General features: G+C 37.9%; 1 protein-coding gene and 3 long non-coding RNA genes across 7 annotated transcripts in view; 2 read left to right on the top strand and 2 right to left on the bottom strand.

Annotated features, from left to right (window-relative positions):
* BCAR3 (BCAR3 adaptor protein, NSP family member) overlaps positions 1 to 20,633 on the bottom strand; it is a 98,721-nt gene that overhangs the window by 50,951 nt on the left and 27,137 nt on the right. For 2 of the 4 annotated variants that reach the window (XM_053950631.1, XM_053950630.1), the window contains exons 3-4: positions 17,027 to 17,141; positions 15,492 to 15,606 (exon numbers count right to left, since the gene is read on the bottom strand). In XM_053950631.1, the coding sequence (XP_053806606.1) occupies positions 15,492 to 15,606; positions 17,027 to 17,113 (202 nt within the window). In that variant the 5' untranslated portion in view covers positions 17,114 to 17,141. Of the gene's footprint in view, positions 1 to 5,437; positions 5,788 to 8,872; positions 9,038 to 15,491; positions 15,607 to 17,026; positions 17,142 to 20,633 lie in introns of those variants that run through there. The other 2 variants (XM_053950632.1, XM_053950633.1) reach the window with 2 other exon arrangements.
* On the bottom strand, positions 8,777 to 9,149 carry LOC128792328 (uncharacterized). Its single transcript, XR_008432370.1, has 2 exons — positions 9,032 to 9,149; positions 8,777 to 8,901 (listed from the first exon to the last, which is right to left on the bottom strand). It is a non-coding gene; the product is annotated as an uncharacterized LOC128792328 (long non-coding RNA).
* Positions 9,244 to 9,691, top strand: LOC128792326 (uncharacterized). The gene is made up of 2 exons (XR_008432368.1): positions 9,244 to 9,423; positions 9,532 to 9,691. It is a non-coding gene; the product is annotated as an uncharacterized LOC128792326 (long non-coding RNA).
* On the top strand, positions 15,537 to 19,155 carry LOC128792327 (uncharacterized). The gene is made up of 2 exons (XR_008432369.1): positions 15,537 to 15,623; positions 19,047 to 19,155. It is a non-coding gene; the product is annotated as an uncharacterized LOC128792327 (long non-coding RNA).

Here is a 20,633-nt window from a genome sequence, read left to right on the forward strand (position 1 = left end):
CAGACTGCTGCCTTATCCTATGTGGTTGTATTAGTCTGCAAAAGCCACTCTCTGGAACATACCACCAGACCTAAAGGGCAACCAGCCCTGTATTATTTAACCTAGCTGTTAGCCAGGTGCTTCCCATAGAAACTGGAACAGCCACAGATGCTGCAGAGATTGATATGAACTCAGAAAGCAGAAGTGCTCCTGGAAGTAAGTTATGGACAGGGGGAATCTGTTCTGACCTTGGTCAAGTTCCATACTAAAAAAATAAGATGAGCACCCTGAAGGCCCAGCAGCCTGGAAGTCAGCTGCTCACAGCTGCACAAGAATTCCTCCTCTTTTGGGGAATGCACAGGTGTTGCAAGGAAAACAGAGGTGCCTCTATAGTCCTTCCACTCCCTTCTCCAGCCTTAGCATGACAGCTACCACCAAAATGTTTCTGCACTGAAGCTACTGTTACTTCTACTCAGAGGTTATCATAAGAGGCTTACTTTTACAGTAATGCTAAAGCTGCTATCAAAGTATGTAAAAATTCTGCTTTTTCCTGTCAGCTGCACTGCAGAGACTTACCAGCTGGATAAGGTTTTCAGACTTCAAAAACAAATCCCTTCCCAATTCTCCTGTATTGAAAGTCCTACAATAAATACTTAGAAATTAATTTTTTTTTTTTTTTTACTCTTCAATTTGCCAAGTCTCTGTCAGAGCACAGGTACCACGCACTATAGTAGGAATGTCCCTGGAAATAGCACTTCTGCCTAGGGAGAATCTGTTTGACTCTGGTCACATCTCTTGATAAAAATAGTAGAAAAGATTTGGGGTGTTAGCAAAGAACTGACATTTTTTGTCATGCAGATCCAAATAAAATACAAAGTCCTAAAGAAACCAAAACACATTCTCACAAAAATTCTGCCATAAATTATCACACTGATGTGAAATACTAAATCATCTCTCCATTTATGATGTGGTTGAAGGACACAGTTTCTGCTAATTGGCAAGTACTAAAAATATCACAAAATTATTTTCACAATAATTGCTGTAAAGTTAAGTTTTGCATTACAACTGTTCAAAGTAAAAGAACGGGTCCAAAGATACGAAGATCTAAAATGCAAATGCTTACTACAAACCTGCAACCTCCTCCAGCTAACAAACTGACTGAGCTTGTTTCTTGGAAATTCAGCTGCCATTATTAGAACAGAGTGATATAAATTACCTCCAACAATTGGGGGGGGAAAAAGGCTTCTTATAATTCACACAATCATTTGAAACTCAACTTTGTGTATTCACTGTAGAAAAGCAAGAAACACCGTTTATGGAGTCTGAAAAACTGGAAGCTAGCTGGCTCATATTGTACAAATCTTGTTGTTCTCCTTTCAGGGCCTGCTGAGAGTCTGTAGTTAATTATTGTAGTTTCTGATTGGATTATATAAAAAACACCCCCAAACCTCTGAATTCCAACTTGTTTTGTTCAGGTTATCCAGTGAGAGAGTTTGCCTTAGCCTTTCCTGCAAGGTTCCCATGGCTATGCTGAAATGGAACACATTATCTGCAAGCAGGTGTGAAACCCAAGCTGTTGTTAATGTAAACAGAGAAAGCTTTGGTTTAATAGCTGATGAGTCCACAGTAGGCTTACTAAGACATGAAATTTTCAACCACTTCATATTTGAGGATCCACAAAGAAAGCTGAGAATTCACTCTCCTAACCCAATCACAAGGTAATTCTTACAGCAACCCAGTAGGTTTTCAATCCAACAGTCTGAGAGTTTTCAACAAATTAACAATCCCCTGATGGATAGCATTTTCCATCTCACCTCTACTCCTAAGAAGCCCTTAAGAATCAAAACTGAACTTCCCAGAGTTGACCTAATAATTGCTTTTTTAAGTAGTACTCACGTGACTTACAAATTCAGTATTAATCCTCAAATTCATACCTGAGCACTGTTTTGAGGATTCAAGGTAGAGTTCCACAAAAGTGGAGTTAGTACAAAAGTACCTACATTCAAGAACTTGCAATACACATAGCCACAAGTATGTGTACAGCTTTGATAATATTTCTAACAATCCTCCCTACAAAACCTCTTAAAAAAACCCTCAAAAAATCCCACACAAACAAAAAACCTCATAAAACAAACCCCAAACAAATAAAAAACCCAACCCAAACAAAACTGAGAACAACAGGTCTGCTAGCTTCCACCACATATTTATCTGCTTGCCCCTGTGCAGCTGTACTATACATTCTTCATAAATATTAACAGAGAACTACAACAATCAGCTTGGCAACAGAAGTCCCACCAAACCATCCATCCAGTTTTCTTGTATTGAATATAAACACTGGAAAGTGAAAGCCTCTTCAGCTGAAGACTCTGGAATGTCTCAAATACTTTAGTATATGATTCAAAGAATGTTTGACTTTACCAGATATAGAAGCCCTGACATTTTTACTCCCTAAGAGACAGTGTGCCTTGAACATTGTCCATTATGCAATTAACAACAGAAATAGTAGAAACTGTAACAGAACAATGGCTCAAAAGGAACTAAATTTAATTGTATACATTCCTAGTTGTCAAAATGCAGCAACTAACAAAACAGAACACTTTGGAAGTCATGCAAATTTCTCCTAACTAGGTGCAAACAAGATGGACTTGTGCCAATATAATGTCAAAAACAGCAAATGAATTTGTATTTATACATAGAGTGGTACTTCTCTTTCTTCAGTGTGTAATTTGGAAGAATATATGGGAACAGAATTGTTAGGAGTCACATTGTGAATTCAGAGAAGTTGAAAGCATGAAAGATTTCCAGGTAACTTCTGACAGGTTCTAGTTTTTTGTTACGAATGAGGGTGAGCAAATATAAATGAAGAGGCTTCTCAAATCAATATCTCATTTAGGATAACAGTAGGAGATTGGACATAAAATAAAATATGTATCTGGTGGACAAGTCCAAACACCTGGGATTTGGTTTCTTCACATGACTGCTCAAAACAAAAATAACCATGAACAATGAAATAAATAACCTTTCAGTTCCCTAAAACAACACACTAAATATCCTTCTGACAACACACTAAATATCCTTCTGCTTGTGCCATTTTTGGGATGCAAATCCAAATTTTTTGGCTCAGCTTGTCCTCATGGAATCTTTCTGATGTTCACACAGTCTGAGGAAGTATTCTGATGGTTCATTCAAAATGGCTCAGGTATAGGATCAAGTGCCCCTTCCATACCACAACACAACACAACCAATAGCAGTGGCTTCTACTGTTTTGTTTCAATATATTGGAGGAAGAGAAGTGAAGGAAAGGGAATCTTCAGTTCAGCCTCCAAGACACATGAATGGCATAGCAAACAGTCCAAGGCTGTATATACTCATGCTAGTGGAAACCTCATAAAAGGAAACAGAAAAATAATTTCAGAATTCCAAATTAAACTCTCAAGCTATTTCAAAACTCAGAGTTAGATCTAAATCAGTTTTGGGCATTAAAAGACGCACATTTTTCTCACAGCCTAACTGACCTGGCATTTAGGTGATTCTTTTCACAGATCAAAATCACTGGAGTTTACACCTGGTGTTATCATATCACCAATCTTTACCATTATATATGCTATGAAGCTAAGAGGGCTTGACCATGGTTTAAGATATTTAGCTGAATGTTCTCACATATTTAAAAGACAGAGTCAACTTCTGTGAAAACTCTATTTACTTTTGCCACATCAAATCTCCTCATAAATTCATCCCACCCATCTCCCATCCCTCCCTTGGAACCAGCAACAATAAATTTCAACAAGTGGAAGACCCATTACTCTTTACTCCCTGCTAAGTTACTTAGCATATTTGCACACACTGTGCAGATGTGCACAGAAAAAAAAAAAAAAAAAGGAAGTGAACATCCTTAATGGTGAAGAAAGTCAAGGTCAAGACAAAAAGGCAGATGAAGTTCCCCAGATTTTCTTTTTTGTGTATGTAGTAAGAGAATGAGGGAAAAAGAAAAAGCATAACTAAAAAGCCTGTAAAGTTAACATACCATAGGAATAAATACAATCAATTGTATAAATTTATACAATTTATAGCCATTATAAATTCAACATGGATTTCATGTTGTCTCTCTAGAAGCAGTGTAGCATTCTTCATTATTGTAACAGAAAAGAAAGGATTTCTGCTCCCCAAAACGGCTTAGAAGCAACTTTCTGCAACCTGTATTTTCTGCTTTTGTAATGAAAAAGAGAAACTGATAGAGTAGTTGTCTAGCAAACGTGTCACAAGACTTTGAGAAAAATATTAAGGTTCAAGAACCTACAGCCTGTTATGATACAGAGACATGGACTGAGAAAGTACATGCAGTAGTTCAAAGGCTTTAAGCTACTATCAGAAAAAAACATGAGTCTGTCAAACATCAAACATCCCCACAAGATTAGTCAGGTCACTGCTTCCAAAGGGTCTTGAAAGTGCTATCACAATGTTCATGCTCTCCTTCTCTCCCTTTATATATGCCACACAATTTCCACCCTCCCCCCATACATCCTTGAGCTGTATATTTAAAATGCTATTTTTAACTATTATTCTGATGCAACAGCAAACACACAGCCCAGGATAAATTATTTTTGAAATGTCTTTTTTTTTTCCAAGATGAGAGAAACAGAGAAACCCCATACTTCTCTTTGTGAATTTTCACATATAGAATGCCTTCATATCTATTAAAAATGCCAAGAAAAAGTGATCATTGAAGATGATTCAATAATAAGTACAGCTTTCTTCATTTGGCCATGAAATTATCTCTGAAATGCAAGTGCCCAATCAGTTAGCTCAGTAATCCTGAACAATATGAAACCTTGACTTGAAATAAACCATCTCTCCCCATTTTGCTGGCAGAAACAGAAAACTTTACCAAGGTTACAGACAAATCTAAGGTTTTTTTTAGCCAAAGCTTCAAAAATACAACCTTTTGTTCCTTCTCTGGTAAAGGAAGCAATTTATTTTGACTACTCCTCTGTTCCCACAAAAAAAAAAAAAAAAAAAAAGCCCACTTTAACTGAAAAACCTTTTCAGCATTACTATTTCAAACTAACATTGCCTTTCAGAAATCACAAATTCAGATGGAAAGAAGTGCTTTTGCGCCCTCTCCTCTTCAGAAGACAGAGGGAAAAAAAAAAAAAAAGGACACAGCGTTTCTTCTCTCTTTACTCCGAGAAGTATCTCGAGTACACGCCAGCGTTTTATACTTATTTAACAGCTTTCCATGGGATCAGTTCCCAAAAAACCCAAGCACTTGGATCCAACGTCTCGGTAGTCACTGTCACAGCTATGGCATTTCCAGCAGCCCGCAGGCAGCCCGGGCAGCCCTGCCCTGCTCCCGCTGCCCCCACAGCGCCGTGGAGACACGGGGACACCCGCACGCCCTCACACACGAAACCAACTCTGCATCCTCTGCCCGAGAGGTGAACGCTGTCCCCGCAGTTACCGGGTCTGATCACTGCTGCTCCTCTCCAGGCTTTCTGCGGATCGGCTGGAGCTTCTGTCCCGGCCAAGCGACCTCCCGGCAGCGAGTGCCGCCCGGGCCCCTCCCTCGGGGCCGCGGAACCGGGGCAGGCAGCCGGGCAGCTGGGAGAGGTGGCCGGAGACCAGACGGGACCGCAGCAACAGCGCTGCAGAGCGCTGGCAGAAAACAAGCCGGGACGTTCTCCGGGGAGCCCAAGGTCTGGCCGTGCCGCGGCAGGAGCCGGCGCGTAGCCAGCACCAGCCCGCCCCGAAGAAGCGCAGCTCGCGGTTACTTAAGGGTGACTCAACCGGAGCCTTCCACGAGCGCCTTATCGCTCGCTGCCCGGTCCGCGACAGCCCGGCCCCGGCTCCGTGCCTCTGCCGCCTCCCGCCCGCCACACGAGCCCCTCGCGGGCGCCCCTCACCTGGGCCGGGAGGCGGCTCCGGCGGCTCCGGGCGCTGCGCTGCGGCTCCGGCCACACCCTCCGGGCCGCTCAGGCTGAGTCTCGCCGAGCCCCCGGCGCAGCAGCCCCCCGCAGGCCGTGACCTCCCGATGCCCTTTTCCCCATAGATTTAACAACTTCGCCTCTATAATGTCGTCTCTCAAATTAGCACTACAGCAAAAATCAACAGTTCGCGAAACCCACCCCGTTCACGGACGATTCAGAGCCTATTACGTACTTTACACACACCATTTACTTGCGTTGGTAGGCGCCCTCCTCATCCTACCAAGTCGGGTGAAGTTATTTGTGCAACAGGTTGGCGGGATAAAAAGCATCTTCTACAACAAAGGGTCAAATAGGTGTACAGAATCGGGAGCTACTGACAGAACAGATGGTCACCTACCCTCCTTTTGTAAAGTATACCTTCAAAACAATGAGATAATTATAGATACGACCTTCATTTTCAACTAATTATGTCGAGCACCTTCAGCTGTACCATTGACTCAGCCACAGGGCTTTTGCTTTAGTACAAATCAAGGCACGGTCAGTTGACTTTTAACGCACTGTCTCGTCCAGTTTAACACAGTATTTGTCTCTTTCCCATTGGCTCAGTCCTTCAGGCCACCTGGCCAACATTTCTCTGGTTTTACCAGTTATTCTAGTTATTCCAATTTCAATTTCCATTGTATCAGAATTCGTAAGATTTCATTTTTTAACCCTATTCACTGTTATCCTATTTGCATTAGCTTTCCAGAGGTACATGCTTTTCTGCCTAACCAAATATTTAATTGATTTTGACATGAAACATTTGATCCCTACTGGCTGTATGGTGGTTCTGTTTTGGGAGATCCTCTTCATGCACTTTTTTAATTTCCCTCTAATGTTCAATCCTTTCATTCTCTTTCTCCATTTTTACCAGGACTAGCTTTAATAAATTGCTTCTGATGTATCTACTTTAGAGCCTGATTACATAATGTTGCTGAAGTTGTGGTCCTAAGATATCTGACAAATGCACTTAAGGATCAGTTTATTTATGTTTCAGGACCTCTGCATATTACCAAGCCAATAATCAAAAATAAATTAAATTCTGCTGTTCTCACACTAAGCAAGTTAAACATCCGATAGTGACAGCAGCAGGATAAAGATTCCACATGATGTCTTACCACAGTGACATCTCTGGGTACTGGGTAGAATTAGGACATCTACCTCTCTATAATTTGGCATTTTACACATTGTCCATAAAACTCAATTTTGCAATCTCAGCTATCTGAAATATCTCACAGTAACTGATTTTTTATTTTTAATTATGCAATTCAAACCAGAAAAAATCACTGAACCTTCATTAAAAGTGTAGCTAGAGTTTAAGAAACATTTAGCTGATCAAGACAAGATTCTTTAGCCATCTCATAAGCTGCTGAACTTCATTGGGAGATGAAAATTCTTGGGAAAGTCTAGGAATTTTCATAGATATGAGTAGAATCTTTACATAAGAAAGCTCAAGTAAAATGAAATCTAGTGTAAAATAAGAGAAAGAAAAATAAAGGCAGACACTAGTGCTCCAGTATTCACTATGGGACAGAGACAGAAGATTAGAAAATTAAATTTATCGAGTACACTAAGGTAAAGGAAGCTCAGTAGCATTTCTGACTGGTGTTCCCCTTCCCATAGCAACACCAGTTCCTTAAGGCAGGCATGAGAAATAGGGAAACATTATCGGTGTTGGTGTTGCCATACACCTTTTACAACTTCCAAAACAGAAAAGTTGAGGTAAATGTGAAACACAACAGCTTTCAAAAAGATCCATTCACTGGTGCTGGAACATAAGTCACAACCTGTGGCATGCTGACAGATAGACTTCTCTATTTTGCTCTCCACAAATTACAAAAAATTATAGCATCCTATGGACACTGAACAGAGCCTTGAAAACATAGTTTCACATAAAACAAGGCTTAACTGCGCACCAAAACTTCACTCTGTTCTTTTGTCAATTGCTTTCCCCCAAATGCTTTGTCATTTGAGCTACTGATAAACTAGGAAAACTACCAAATCTTGACTAGCTGATGACACTCTGCATTTGTCTAGCTGGTTGTGAAAAGTATTGAGGATAGAGAGGTATCAGAAACGTTTCAGGCACAGTAGCAGGTTCCAGAACTTCACTGGCACGAGTAACAATCTGTGGAGATTTCCCATAGAATATTCCATTCATAATCTTTCTTCAAAATATACTTGAAAGAGGGAGGGGAAAGGAACCAAAGAACATGAGACTATGATCTCATGCTGGACACCAAAATGCCTCACCAATATATCCAGTGCAAGAAAAATTGCATTAGGGTGAGAATACAGAAAAAGAGGAATTGAGATACATTCCACATTCAGTTCTAGTATTCTGACCCACCTATTCCCTGTATGACATATACTAACATTTTTGTAACATACATCACAGTGGTAGTTATTTTTCACAGGGAAGACTGCATATATAATTTTTTTTTTTTCCACAAGGAAGACTATCAGCTTATCATGTGGAAGATGCTACAGAAGTGCAAACTATTATTTTCCTCATTGTAGAAAGGAAAATTTCTTGCTTCTCTATCTAAACCACATGTTCCACAGCTCAGGTAGAAGACATTTCAAACTATGCCAAAAACTCTGATCCGTTAGCACATAACATGGTCTCTTACTGGCTGATTCTAATCACTCAGGAAGTTTTTAGGCACTGTAGTTACAGAGGAAGTAGTGTCATGCTTGTCATTTTTTTATGACTAAGAACCAGAAAAGGGGCAGTAACTTCCTTAGGAGCATGACTACGTGCTAAGTAATGGGATTGTAGCTGGGCAGGCCTGCCTAAACTGTGATTACTCTTACTTGCATGACTCATTACATTCTTTTCCTAAAGTTTTATTTTGTCTTCAGGTGAAATTGAAAATTGGTCTTTGTCTTCACATTTAACAATTTACACAACCCATCCTTGCACGTACTTGATGCAAAGCTGTTAAAGAGAATTTGCCTACAGGATGCAAGAAGGAAAAATTCAGAGTACTGCCTATAATAGCTCCACTGCTTGTGAGTTCCTTGAGCTTAAACTAGATTAGATTCCTCATTGCAAAGCTTTTGTTGTTTTCATATTTTCTATCTACTTTGGAAATGAGTTCACTGAGCTGTGGGATGAAGTCTGGAAGCATCAGTGTCCTGAAAGGTGCACAGCATCTCTGTCAAAGCACTCCCCATCAGCATTCCATTTTAACCTGCCACACCCCTGAGCCATCTGTTTATCTATATGGCATCATGCTGTCTGTGTATCACCTTGCCACAGACAGTAGCACTGGAGCATTGTCCTTTGTGACACCAACCTGAGGGAGGCTGACAAAGCAGCAGTTTGCTGGCCATTGCTGGGGCCTTCCATGGCCACCCTTGACTGCTGCTTTCTGAAGGAGGGGAGTATGTACAGGTGCATCTTTTCACCTGCAAAGACACCCAGAAAAGCAGCTAACTGAACAGATTAGTGAGGAGGAACACATCTGGGACACAGGTGCCAAGACCTGTGCTGCTATAGCTTCCATGCTTTAATTATGACAAGAGTTGGCATAAGAGTACTTGCCAGTTCTTGAGACCATTTTCAAATGTGCTTGGCTTACAGAAACAAAGGAAACAATGGGACACAAGAAGTGGATTAGTCTGTTCTGCAGCTGCAGTGATAAAATGCAGAAGTGACTACACATGATGAAGACATGGCATGTGTGGATTGCTAATCATGTAGATTCCCTGATAAACAAAAATAAAAACAAGTTGCTGTTATAGACTTGTCTTAGAATAAAAAGGACCCAAATAAACAAAATGCTACACTCAAGCCTTGACTCCCCACATAGAAAAAGTCATGATCATAGCTGTTGGCTAGGAAATTAAGTTTACTTGCTGGTAATTTTCAAGTTAATCAAAAACATCAGGGCAAATAAAAATGACAATATGAATTGAAAAATGCTCCAGCACTTGGAATCTGACAATATTCATTTTGAAAACTATGAGCTATGGCAACTATGCTTTCTAATATCCTCCCTGGCTGCCAACTGAAACTGAGGCAAGTTCAGTCAGCACCTAGCCAGGCATCCATAATGAAACTACCAATATGATCTCTTGTTATGTGATCTGTCTTAGGTCTGGAGACACATGGTCCTTCAGAACCTCCCAAGGAGTTACCTGTTAGGAGCTGGTGTTCAGAAACCTTGCAATCCCCAGCCTCAGAAAAGCTTGCAAGCAGACACGTCCCATAGCTGATCATTCTGCAAGCAATGTTGTAGTACAGCAAGAGGGTTTGAAGAGTTATATAAACTCAGTCATTGGCAGATATAATACAAGAAAGATATCATCTTGAACAAAAAATAATTAGTCATTTTAAATTATTAAAAATAAATCACACAGATTCTCTGGCAATAATATGTTGTGTCCCTTTCCCCCTCTTTTAATTTGGTATTGAAAATCATGTGAAGCAACTTGTGCTGGCATTGATTAGACAGACCTGTTTCAAAAGTTTGAAATACACTGATAAAATGGCACTAAATCCAGTTTTCTTTTTATTGACTAGTTTTGGTAAATTATACCTGAAACTGGAAAGAAGCTGGACAAGGTCTTGTGGGTCCCTTTTTACCAGAGCGTCTGTTTTTCTCTCTCTGCTTTTAGCAGTAGTAGAACTGTTACTGGGGATCTAAGACTTCTTGCAAGCTTCTGTTTCTCCATGTTTCTGTAAAAATGTCTCAAATGCAGGGGAATTACCAGCCTCTTTTTGTGTGTGACAGATGTTTTTCATTTTGAACATAACTGATGTAGAGGCAAGGATAAACAGAGTATGAGAAAGCACCAATAAGCAAATTTGGCACTTGCAGTAGATGAAATGGTGCTGTCAGAGGTGTTTGTTAACAACTCTGTAACAGCATTTACATTGCTGACTTTCTCAAACAGAGAAACTCCAAACCCTTGTGTCTCTCAGTGAGAGCAAAACAGACCACACAGGTAGCAATGCCACCTCTATGGTGCAGATCAAAGCATTCAAAGCAGCTTCCTCTCCCTCTGTTGGCAAAGTTACCAGCCTGCTTTAGCATGAGGTTGGAATCTGACAGGTTGACACTACATACCACTGCCCCAAAGCACTCTGGCTACATTTTGAATGTTTCAAAGAGCAAAAGCACCAGAATGTATAGAAGGACTTTATCTGAGAGTGACAAAGGCAAGATATTCACAGTTGACAATGCCAAACCAGTCATGGCTTTGTGCTAACTGTAATAGTCATCTAATAAAAACACAGGAGAGAGTGCCTCAGTTATTTTACACCTTTTTTGAAGATAGACTTCTCTATTTATATTATCCCAAGCACAATTCAGGCTTTGTAGTGCTTGCTCAGATTTCTTCTTAATACCACAGAACTTAGGTCTTCCATGTAATGACAAGAAATCACTTCATATTTAACTTCATACTACTGCAGCATGGCAAAAAATACTTGGCTGTGTACTTTCAGTACTTGGCTGTGGCTTTCAGGATGTGTCTTGAACTGCTGTGTTGCAGGACACACTGCAATGCCTCATGCTCAGGGAAGGAAGACCTTTTAACTAATACAGGAGTCAGATTGCACCTGATTTGTCACCAATTTTTGTCATACCACAAGAAGCGTCTCCTAAAAGAGGATATGTAATTTCCTGGCTTTTCTAAGATACCACACAAGTATTTCAAAGAGGTGCTAGATAGCCACAGAGCACAGAAAACATTCCTATAAGCATAGCCCATATTTTTTGCTTTTCTTAGAAGTGCTAGTACCCAGTTTTTGGATGCATCTTGATTCCACACTGTAACAAGCCCAGGCATGTAGCAGGCCTCACCCCTACAATTTCCCTGGAACAGAAAACAAAAAGTACATCCCAAAGGAGTCACAGCACATGATGAGTACATGAATGGATACTGGTGCAGATGGCAGGACATCAAGATCCAGAATGTGCTACAGTGCACATCAAAGAGTAAAGTCAAGATATAGGAAAAAATACTGTGAAATGAATATTTATGTAATTTCCCATTCATACCTTTTTGAAATGTTTTGTTAGATTTAATTCTTAGAGACTGAGAAAATATTCTAAGAAAGCATCACTAAAGATTGCTGTGCTCCTTCATGTTTTCACTTGACATCTACTTTTGTCAGTAGCTGATCCTGGAAAAACTATGGGTTAGACTCTACACACCCCCACGGTCTTCTGTTGGGAACAGGGGTAGGAAGTATGTTTAGAACTGGTAATGATTTCACACTTAGAAAGAAAATCTTCAGAAACTGGAAACACTTTTCAACTTGAATACTTTGATTTGCAAGGAAATGAAACATAGTGATAAATCCTAAGCAAATATTGGAGATCATCAAGATTTAGAGGAAGAAACAAATGCTTTCTTGAAATTAGTAAGGCTGCACACAAAAGAAGAGATTAAATATTCCAGAACAACCACAGTTTTAACTTTTAGGCCTAAATTAATTCCACCAGCTGACAGTGTTTGCTAAGAGATCTGTCTGGTATATCTCTACAATCAACAAAAAATATAGACACCTACAAAAGGTAGTGAACTGAATTATCTGCTGAATTAATCTGTCTCTCCAATAGTAGAGGGAGCAGAGTGACTTGCCTCCTACTTAATGCCTTCAGCTGTGGTTGCAGTTTGGGCTGCAGGGCTGTTTCAGCCATTAGGGCTCAGCTGTGCTGTGTCTTCCACGGCCATTCAGGCTCTTGGGAGCTTTTGTGCAGCTGAACAGTGAATTGGCTTGGGGACTTGATGTGGATGGAGAGGGGAGGAAAAAAGGTTGTTTTCAGCTGGACATATTTCCCAATGGGTTCAACATGCAACAGCAGGATAGTTTTACAGACAACTAAAGGAATGATAGAGAGATACGGAAAAGCAGCTAAGTAAAGATGAAAACAACACAGGGTGTTGCTTAGGGTGGCATTTTGGAAACTCAGCTTCAGTTACAGTCAAGAGTCAACAGTACAGCAGCATTTCAGTTTTCTGATGCAGATAAAAAATATCATAGCCCCATTATTCAAATCACTGATCCACTATTAAATTTATTCTGCTGGGCTGAAGTGGTGTAACAAATTTGAATATTTATTTTCCTACTGATTAGCTAATGCCACTCAAAAAATCAATTGTCTTACTCACTTCCCTATCACTGACTGCCATAAAGATGACATAAAAGCATCAAGCCAGTGAACTTCGTATTGTGTACTCTGCTTAATTCAACAGATATGTGATCATGTGCACATGTTTCATCCAGCTCTAATGTGTTGCTGGGCATTATGTCAATGCACAGATCTTGGTATTGATTACTGTGGAAACACAGCCCAAAGAGCTAGAGTCAGACAGGATGAATCCAAATCTAATCCAAATGTACTGAGACATGTCCTGTTCAAAGTAGTTTCAGAATCAAGATATTTTAGAAAACAGAAAATGTTTTCACAAATACTCCCAAAACTTAATGTCACTTTTAACCCTGTGCAAATGCTTACTTATTAAAGTGACTTATCACGTGAAGCACTTTCTGGAAACTGTTGAACCAGCACCAAATACAATGCTGTTGTTTAGAGCTCAAAGTAACAGCAAACAGAGAAGATAGCCTTTGCTCCGATCCAGTAAGTACATTAGTAGGACATTAGCATTTATTTACTAGAATAGAAAATTTAAGAAGTTTTCTCTAATATCTGACTACAGTAAAGTTCAGTGCTGGAAAACAAGCATTTCAACTGATTAGGCACTTTGCTACTAGACACAGCATTTTGTCAAAGACAGACACAAAACAAAACCGTGTCATAATAGGCTGGAGACCAGATAACAACCATTAGTCCCTACTGTGAAAACAAACCAGCCTGCACTCATGTATGACTGACTGAACTGATCTGTTTTCAACCTTCCCAGAAATCCTTAATACAATAGGCAAGGCAATTGAGGATGTAAATATCCTAGTGTAAACAGAACATGGAGATTAATACGTCTGTATTTTTTTCAAGCACGTAATTCAATTATACCAAATTGAAAACCAAAACCCAACAGTGAATGGAAATATTGCGCAAGATAAATGCCCATAAAAATATGAACCAGCACAAATTTTACTAGAATTTAGCTTAAAGAGTTCTAGCAATTAACTGCCAAAAGGAAAAAACAAAACCAAAATGGCATACTGCTGTCACTTTGCAAAATCTGTGTCTGGAGGAAAAAAAAGTATACACACACCATTTTAGAAAGAAAAATTTTGACTCAAATTCATATTCACTGAGTCATCAGCAATACATCAAGATTTGATGTAGACTCAACTGAACAATCATGAGTTGGAACATTCTGGTGAGTTGAATGAAATGTTGCATAACTATCTACAAATCAATTTACCATGTCAATGACAGTTTGAAAAGTGTAGTTTCCTCCTGAAAAACATTGCTACATTGACAACTGTAATACATTCCACACTTCAGTACCTGAAAAGATTACGAAACACAGTCTCAATGCACACAAAACCAGATACCAATTGAAACACATCCAGTTTCACTGCAGTCATCAACTGAAATAATTTCCTAATCTGTTCACAGCAGCAGTTACAAAAACATCATATTTACATCTATATTTTAAGACAGTCAAACCTATGAGCTGTAGATGTTGTATAATTGTTAAATCAGTATTGAACTTGTCAGAAAACATTGAGGAAATACAGTGACCTACTTGTATACAATCAGTTCTAGTTCCTTCTGAGAACTTAATTAGCTAACACATTTTATGAATAATCAATTTCTACACATGGTCCAAAAGCCTTATCTTGACCAAGAGAATGTAGCAGCAGGACTGTTAGTCAAGTAACTGTTTCCCATTAAATTTGTAAAAGCCTTTGGCAGTGATCTGAAGAATTATTGGACAGAATACATAATACTTGTATCTCATAATCTTGTGAACAATTCTCAAATACCCAGTACAAGTCAGAGTTGAATAACTATATCCTTCCACTCAGACTAGAGTCTTATAGGACTTGTTCCAACTCTCATGAATTTAATTTTGATACTGAGTTGATAAAAACAACAAATGATGCAGTGATCAAGTCTTAATTCATGGCAAAGTCCCTAATGGAAAAGAAGGGTCAGATCTGTACAAGCACTCATCCTCTCTTCAGTAGGGATGAGGTGGGATGTACACAAATTTGCTTGGTTTAGATCTTCTGATATGATCTTTCCAAAGAGGAAGGTATTTGTGACACAGACTTCTGTCAATTATGGTATGTTAACATTACTGTGTTTTGTTAAGATGAAGACTGTGAGAGCAATAGAAACCAAAATAAAAGTGAAGCATTTTCTAAACTACAATTTTATAAAAAATACAGGATATTTTTTTTTGTAAATCCATGCCAAAATATGAATGTTTGATTTTTGTTAAGCTAATGTTTAACAATTCCTCTTGTTGTCTGTGAGTCCCCCAGTGATCTGCATTCAGAGCAGTATCCCAGGCTGGATCAGGGTATTTGTTTATCATCCTTTATGACAGAGAAGCTTGGGTTGCCTTAGCACATTCCTTAGTCTTTAGGAGACAACACAGAACTCTTACCTCTCTTTTGTTTTACCTCCTGAAGCAGCAGGATATTGGAAATGAGATGTGTTCGGTGGCCTTGATTTTCAATTCCCAGTTTTCTAAGATCAACTTCTGTGAGATGGAATAAGTCCTGTAGCAAATACCAGAGTAAGGAAAATATTATACTATTAATACAGGAGAATTCAAATGTCTTTCAGATATGTTAGCTGTTTCTGGTACCATAAGTTACCTAACAGCAAATGTAAGTATATTTATATTTTATATGAAGGCTCCTTGTCATGATAAGGCACGTCATTGTAGGAATGAGGTATTTTTCTTTTAAAACATTAATTCTTTGTCTCTCAGTTTTTTCTCAAAACAACTCTGGTCAGCTTAGCTGGAGAGTTCCTAAAAACTATCACTCCTTTTAGTAAAAGAAAAAAATCCCCAAAAGTGCTAGTATGCCAATTGCACTAATTGTACTTAATGGAGGAAGACAAATCTCAGCATGAACTGATAGGAATAATGATTTTAGAAAGGAAGGTTTTGTATAATGGAGAGGATATTCACTGTAATAATAGATAACATAAGTTGCGATACTGTTTTGAAGAACAAGAATTTCCATATAATGCATTTGAGTAATCAAAAAAAAAAACAAACCTGAACTGTTCTCTTTAATCCACTTTCGCTCTGAAAACTCATTACTATTTTACTTTCAAAATAAACTGCTGAATAATTCCAGACATTATTTATAAGGCAGTACAGAATTTCAATTTGATGTTGGTTTATAAGTGGGTACAGAACTTCATTTGATAATGAAAACTTTCAGAGCAAATAGAAAATATATCAAAATACATTTCTTTATATTTTTACTGTTCTGTATTTTCACTGTAAATAAGATAAAAAAAGGTACATAGAATGTACAGTATTTTGTTACTAGCAAGTCATGTTACTGAAAGTGGCTTTTTCTAATGGAGATTTGCAATTCAGACCCCAAAACAAAATGAGATTGATTCACTGTGTAAATAAGAAGACAACTGACAAAAAATTTCTAGTGGGAACCACTATTTCTGAAACTTTATTGTAAGTTTAAAATCTTTCTTTCAAACTAAAACCACTTCAAAATCCTGACATTATTTGCTTTAGACTGAATAGTGCTCAAATACTGAAAGCCTCAATTTCTTACGTCACTAATACTGTTTTAAAAGAAAAAAAGTTGGTACTAATGTTGAATTCACATGTCAGTAGAAATGATTTTTCAGCTTTGGCAACAGAGGGCCCCACTGCTTGTCTCAAAGACCCAATATACTTCTCCCAAATCCCAAAATCATCCTCCAAGAAAAACAATAAAGGACTACAAATGCAATATGCATGCTCTTCAAACTTCAGCAAAAAGTTTGTAAGAAGGAACACAACTAAGATTGTTGATAACTCCAGTACTGAACAGCAGATGCTTAGGGTAACACAATAGAAGCTTTTATAGACACATTTTTGTTGGGGTTTTTTTAGTAGCTTTAAAGATCTTACTTAACATTGTCTCAAAAATTTTATTGAAAAAGGACAATTCTCACCTCTATACCACCATATTGTTCAAAGAGTGTGCAATATTCTGCAAGACCGAGCTGGGTCAGCCAGTTAGAAATGGGTAGATACTTCATTTTCTATTCCTTCGCAATGCCTAAGACTCTGAAAAACAAAACCAAATTACAAATAACTTTGCTTAGGAATGTTAAACTGAACTCAGAAAGCACTTCATAAATGCCAGTTCCACTATTATGGCCAAAGAGATTAACACTTTTTTGGTTGTATGGTAAGAGGTAGTTATCTGTGCATTAAGAGTTTTACCTTTAATTCACTGTTCCATTGTAATTCTCACACAAGCAGGAAATGTTGAATACTATACTTTGTTTAGCTCTTGCAGTTGAATTAATCTTTTAGAAGATGAATCAGAGTCACTTGATACTGCAGCATCAAGTGAAATATACTCAGCCTTAGTATTCAAAGAATGTTTCTCAATACCTCGTTCAGTGAGAACATCATTCTTCTTACACGTGTGACACATGAAGAAGGGCATTAAATGAAAAGAATAGTAAAAGGAGCAGTGTGTTCTGTACCAATATGAAGGGTGAAAATGAAACTGCATTCTTATAAGACAGTCAAAATGACTAAGATTCTGTGGTGGGTGTTTGTCCAAGGTGGGAACACAGCTAAAGTCAACCTGTTAAAGAATATTTCTAAGGAAAAAAGCAACTGAAAGACTTTTACAGTTTGTTCTCATTATGTCATTTGAATTTGAGTTACCTGTAAATTAAAATATTTTTCATTACTTTTTTCCCCAGTTGCTAAGATAAAATAACAGGTATACATTAAGATGGACATATGATGATAAAGATAAAAGACATAAAATAATATATATCAGAAGATAAAAGACAAAGATAAAAGCCATAAAATACTCTCCCACTATCACTGCTCCATGTAAGCAGTTATGCAAGATCTGCACAGACAAATACTTAAGCTTCCAAGAATTGCTGCATTTCTGAAGACATGTCTATGTGCAAGTTTGAGCATAGCCCAAATCAATTCAAGGATGCCCAATTCTAAATCTGTAACTTGTGGTCTGAACATTTTTTGTCCAAGCACTGATGCCAGAAGCAGGAAATGCTCATGTTCAGACACCTAGTGCATTTAATTGTATATTTTTGTTATTTTATTTTCAGTTGAAGATCTTTCTGTCATCTATACTTGAGAAGAACTAGTTGCTTATTAGCTCTGGATAAACCAGCTGTAATTATGACTTTTCATCTACAAACCACATGTTCTAATACATCTGCCTACTCTGAACACACAAGAAGCTGCCCCAAAGGCTGGCATGTTATGGTCAGCAAAGAGTCAGTGTTGCTTTCTGTGAGATGGGAAAAACCATTTAGCTTTTTTTTTTTTTTTTTTTTTTTTTTTTTTTTTTTTAATAAAAATTGCAAACCAAAAAATACTGTTCTGCAGAAAGGTAGGCCACGGTAGCAGTATTATTTGTGTCAGTGGACAATACATTCCTAGAAATGTTTTAAAAGCATTTCAGATAGAACAGCAACTGTTAGTAATATACAAAATGTTTTGGATCAGACATTGCTTTGGAAGTCTCTGTGAATTTTGCCTCAGTACTCATCCTTGGAAAAAAGTCAAAATGGTTGCACTTCAGAAACACATATACAGTTACACCATGGAAGTTGTAATTCTGGAATTTATCACTTCATAGTCTGTCAAAGAACAAACCTGCTAATTTGCAAGTCACATTGTGAAATCCCTCTACTGTTCATTGGAATACTGTGTTATATTATTTGCTTTATTGCAGATTTTTCATTATTGTGAAAATATTGCAGGCTATGGGTAATGAGTATACATCTAAAGAACTGTGGCATTCCAGTAACTAACGAGTATCTTGTGGAATAACATTGACCAGAAAATCTACACATTTAATTTACACAGCACAAAAGAATTTCCTTGAGGAATGTGAAAGCCGCAGAGAACATTCTTATGTGAGGCGAGGACAAGCTCAGCCACTGACATCTTTCATTTATGGCTTGCTTTAAACAGGTACTTTCAGATTGCAAGATGGTCAGCATGAAGGGCATATGATTCTCAGAGAGATAAAAGGAAAACCACAGCTAGCTGGCTAAAACATAAATAAAACCATGGATAAATACCTCTTTTCTGGTTCATACATTGTAAAGTAAGAGACTTCAAATTTATTGTCATAAAGGAGCTTGTTTTCAAAACTGTTTAACAACTTCAGTAAGAATATATATTTTTAAGACTACAAATTTTATATTTAATTGTGAATACTTAAGATTCCATATTAGCATATGACAACTAAAAAAATCTACAGTAATTGCTAGAAGTCATTACACTTATCATCCCAGAACAAAGAAAAATTTTGCACTAAGCATGAAAGGAATCCCAGAATTTCCACAGAGCAACATTCTCTTTAACAATACAGTGATAAACAGTGACTATCTAATCTTACTTGGCCGGCTGCATTTGCTGTTATTAATTTATACCAAAAAAACCCCAAACCAACAATAAATGCAAACCAAAATACTGATACCCCTGTTGTCCCAACCCTCATACAAAACAAAATTCAAACCCTTCTATGATAAGGTACTAAGAAATACAAGATTCATTGCTTTCAAATATACTGCAATTACACCTTTGAATGGGATTATTTATGGCACACTTTTACATGCTATTAAGTCTTTGCTAACACCTTGGTAGACTTATCCTCTTTGTTTTAATGAAAATTTTTTCCAACAACTGAAGGAGAAAAATGTTCCCTTTCTCTCACAAGGCAATTGATTGTCTTTCTGGTCTTTCTGCTAATGGTAGTTTTGGTGAATAAACTCAAGTAACTCTTATTTAACCCATGTTACACTGTTCATTGGATGCAGGGTACAGCCTAGTGGTCAGGATTCAAGAGATATTAACAGCCTTATCAAGGTTAAGAGTAAAATGGAATTGCAAAACAAATTGTAAAACCCACTAAATATATCATTATGAGATGTGGTTGCAAGCAGAGGGAGATTCCTATTATTCTACTTTTACACTATTTATTTTTATCTCTGAAAACAGGATTAACTTTTCCTCAAGGCAGGTAATGTCAACACTTTTTAAGATGCAAAATATGATTATGAACACACTGGCAAAGTGTGGGGCAGATTTTGGGCACATATATTTTCCCTACTAAGAAATTAATATCCTTCCTTTCCAGGGAAAGGAAGGGAAGAAAAATTAAAATGACAGCATATATTGCAGAGAAATACAAGTTCTGTGTTCTGTTTATCTATTCTAAAAACTATCTGTTCCTGTACACTTAAGGACCTGCAAAAAGAGATCATCATAGCTTTAGTCAGGTCACCAGATTTTTAGGATAGAACCATTAAGGCTACATGACTTGCTTCTATTTATTCAGTTAGACTTCTGTTGTTACTTAACAAGCTCAAGACTGAATTTATTCTGGACTCCTTACATGGAAGGTCTTGCAGAACTATCCACATAATTTATATAATTTCATGGGTTTTCACATAAAAAGAAACAATTTAAATCCCACCTAGGTTTGTGGCCTTCTATTTCTGAACACCACCTGTTCAGAGGCTTTATGAAATCAAGTTACTTCTAAAAAGTTAT

Source organism: Vidua chalybeata, chromosome 9, assembly GCF_026979565.1.
Source record: "Vidua chalybeata isolate OUT-0048 chromosome 9, bVidCha1 merged haplotype, whole genome shotgun sequence".
Taxonomy (NCBI): Eukaryota; Metazoa; Chordata; class Aves; order Passeriformes; family Viduidae; genus Vidua; species Vidua chalybeata.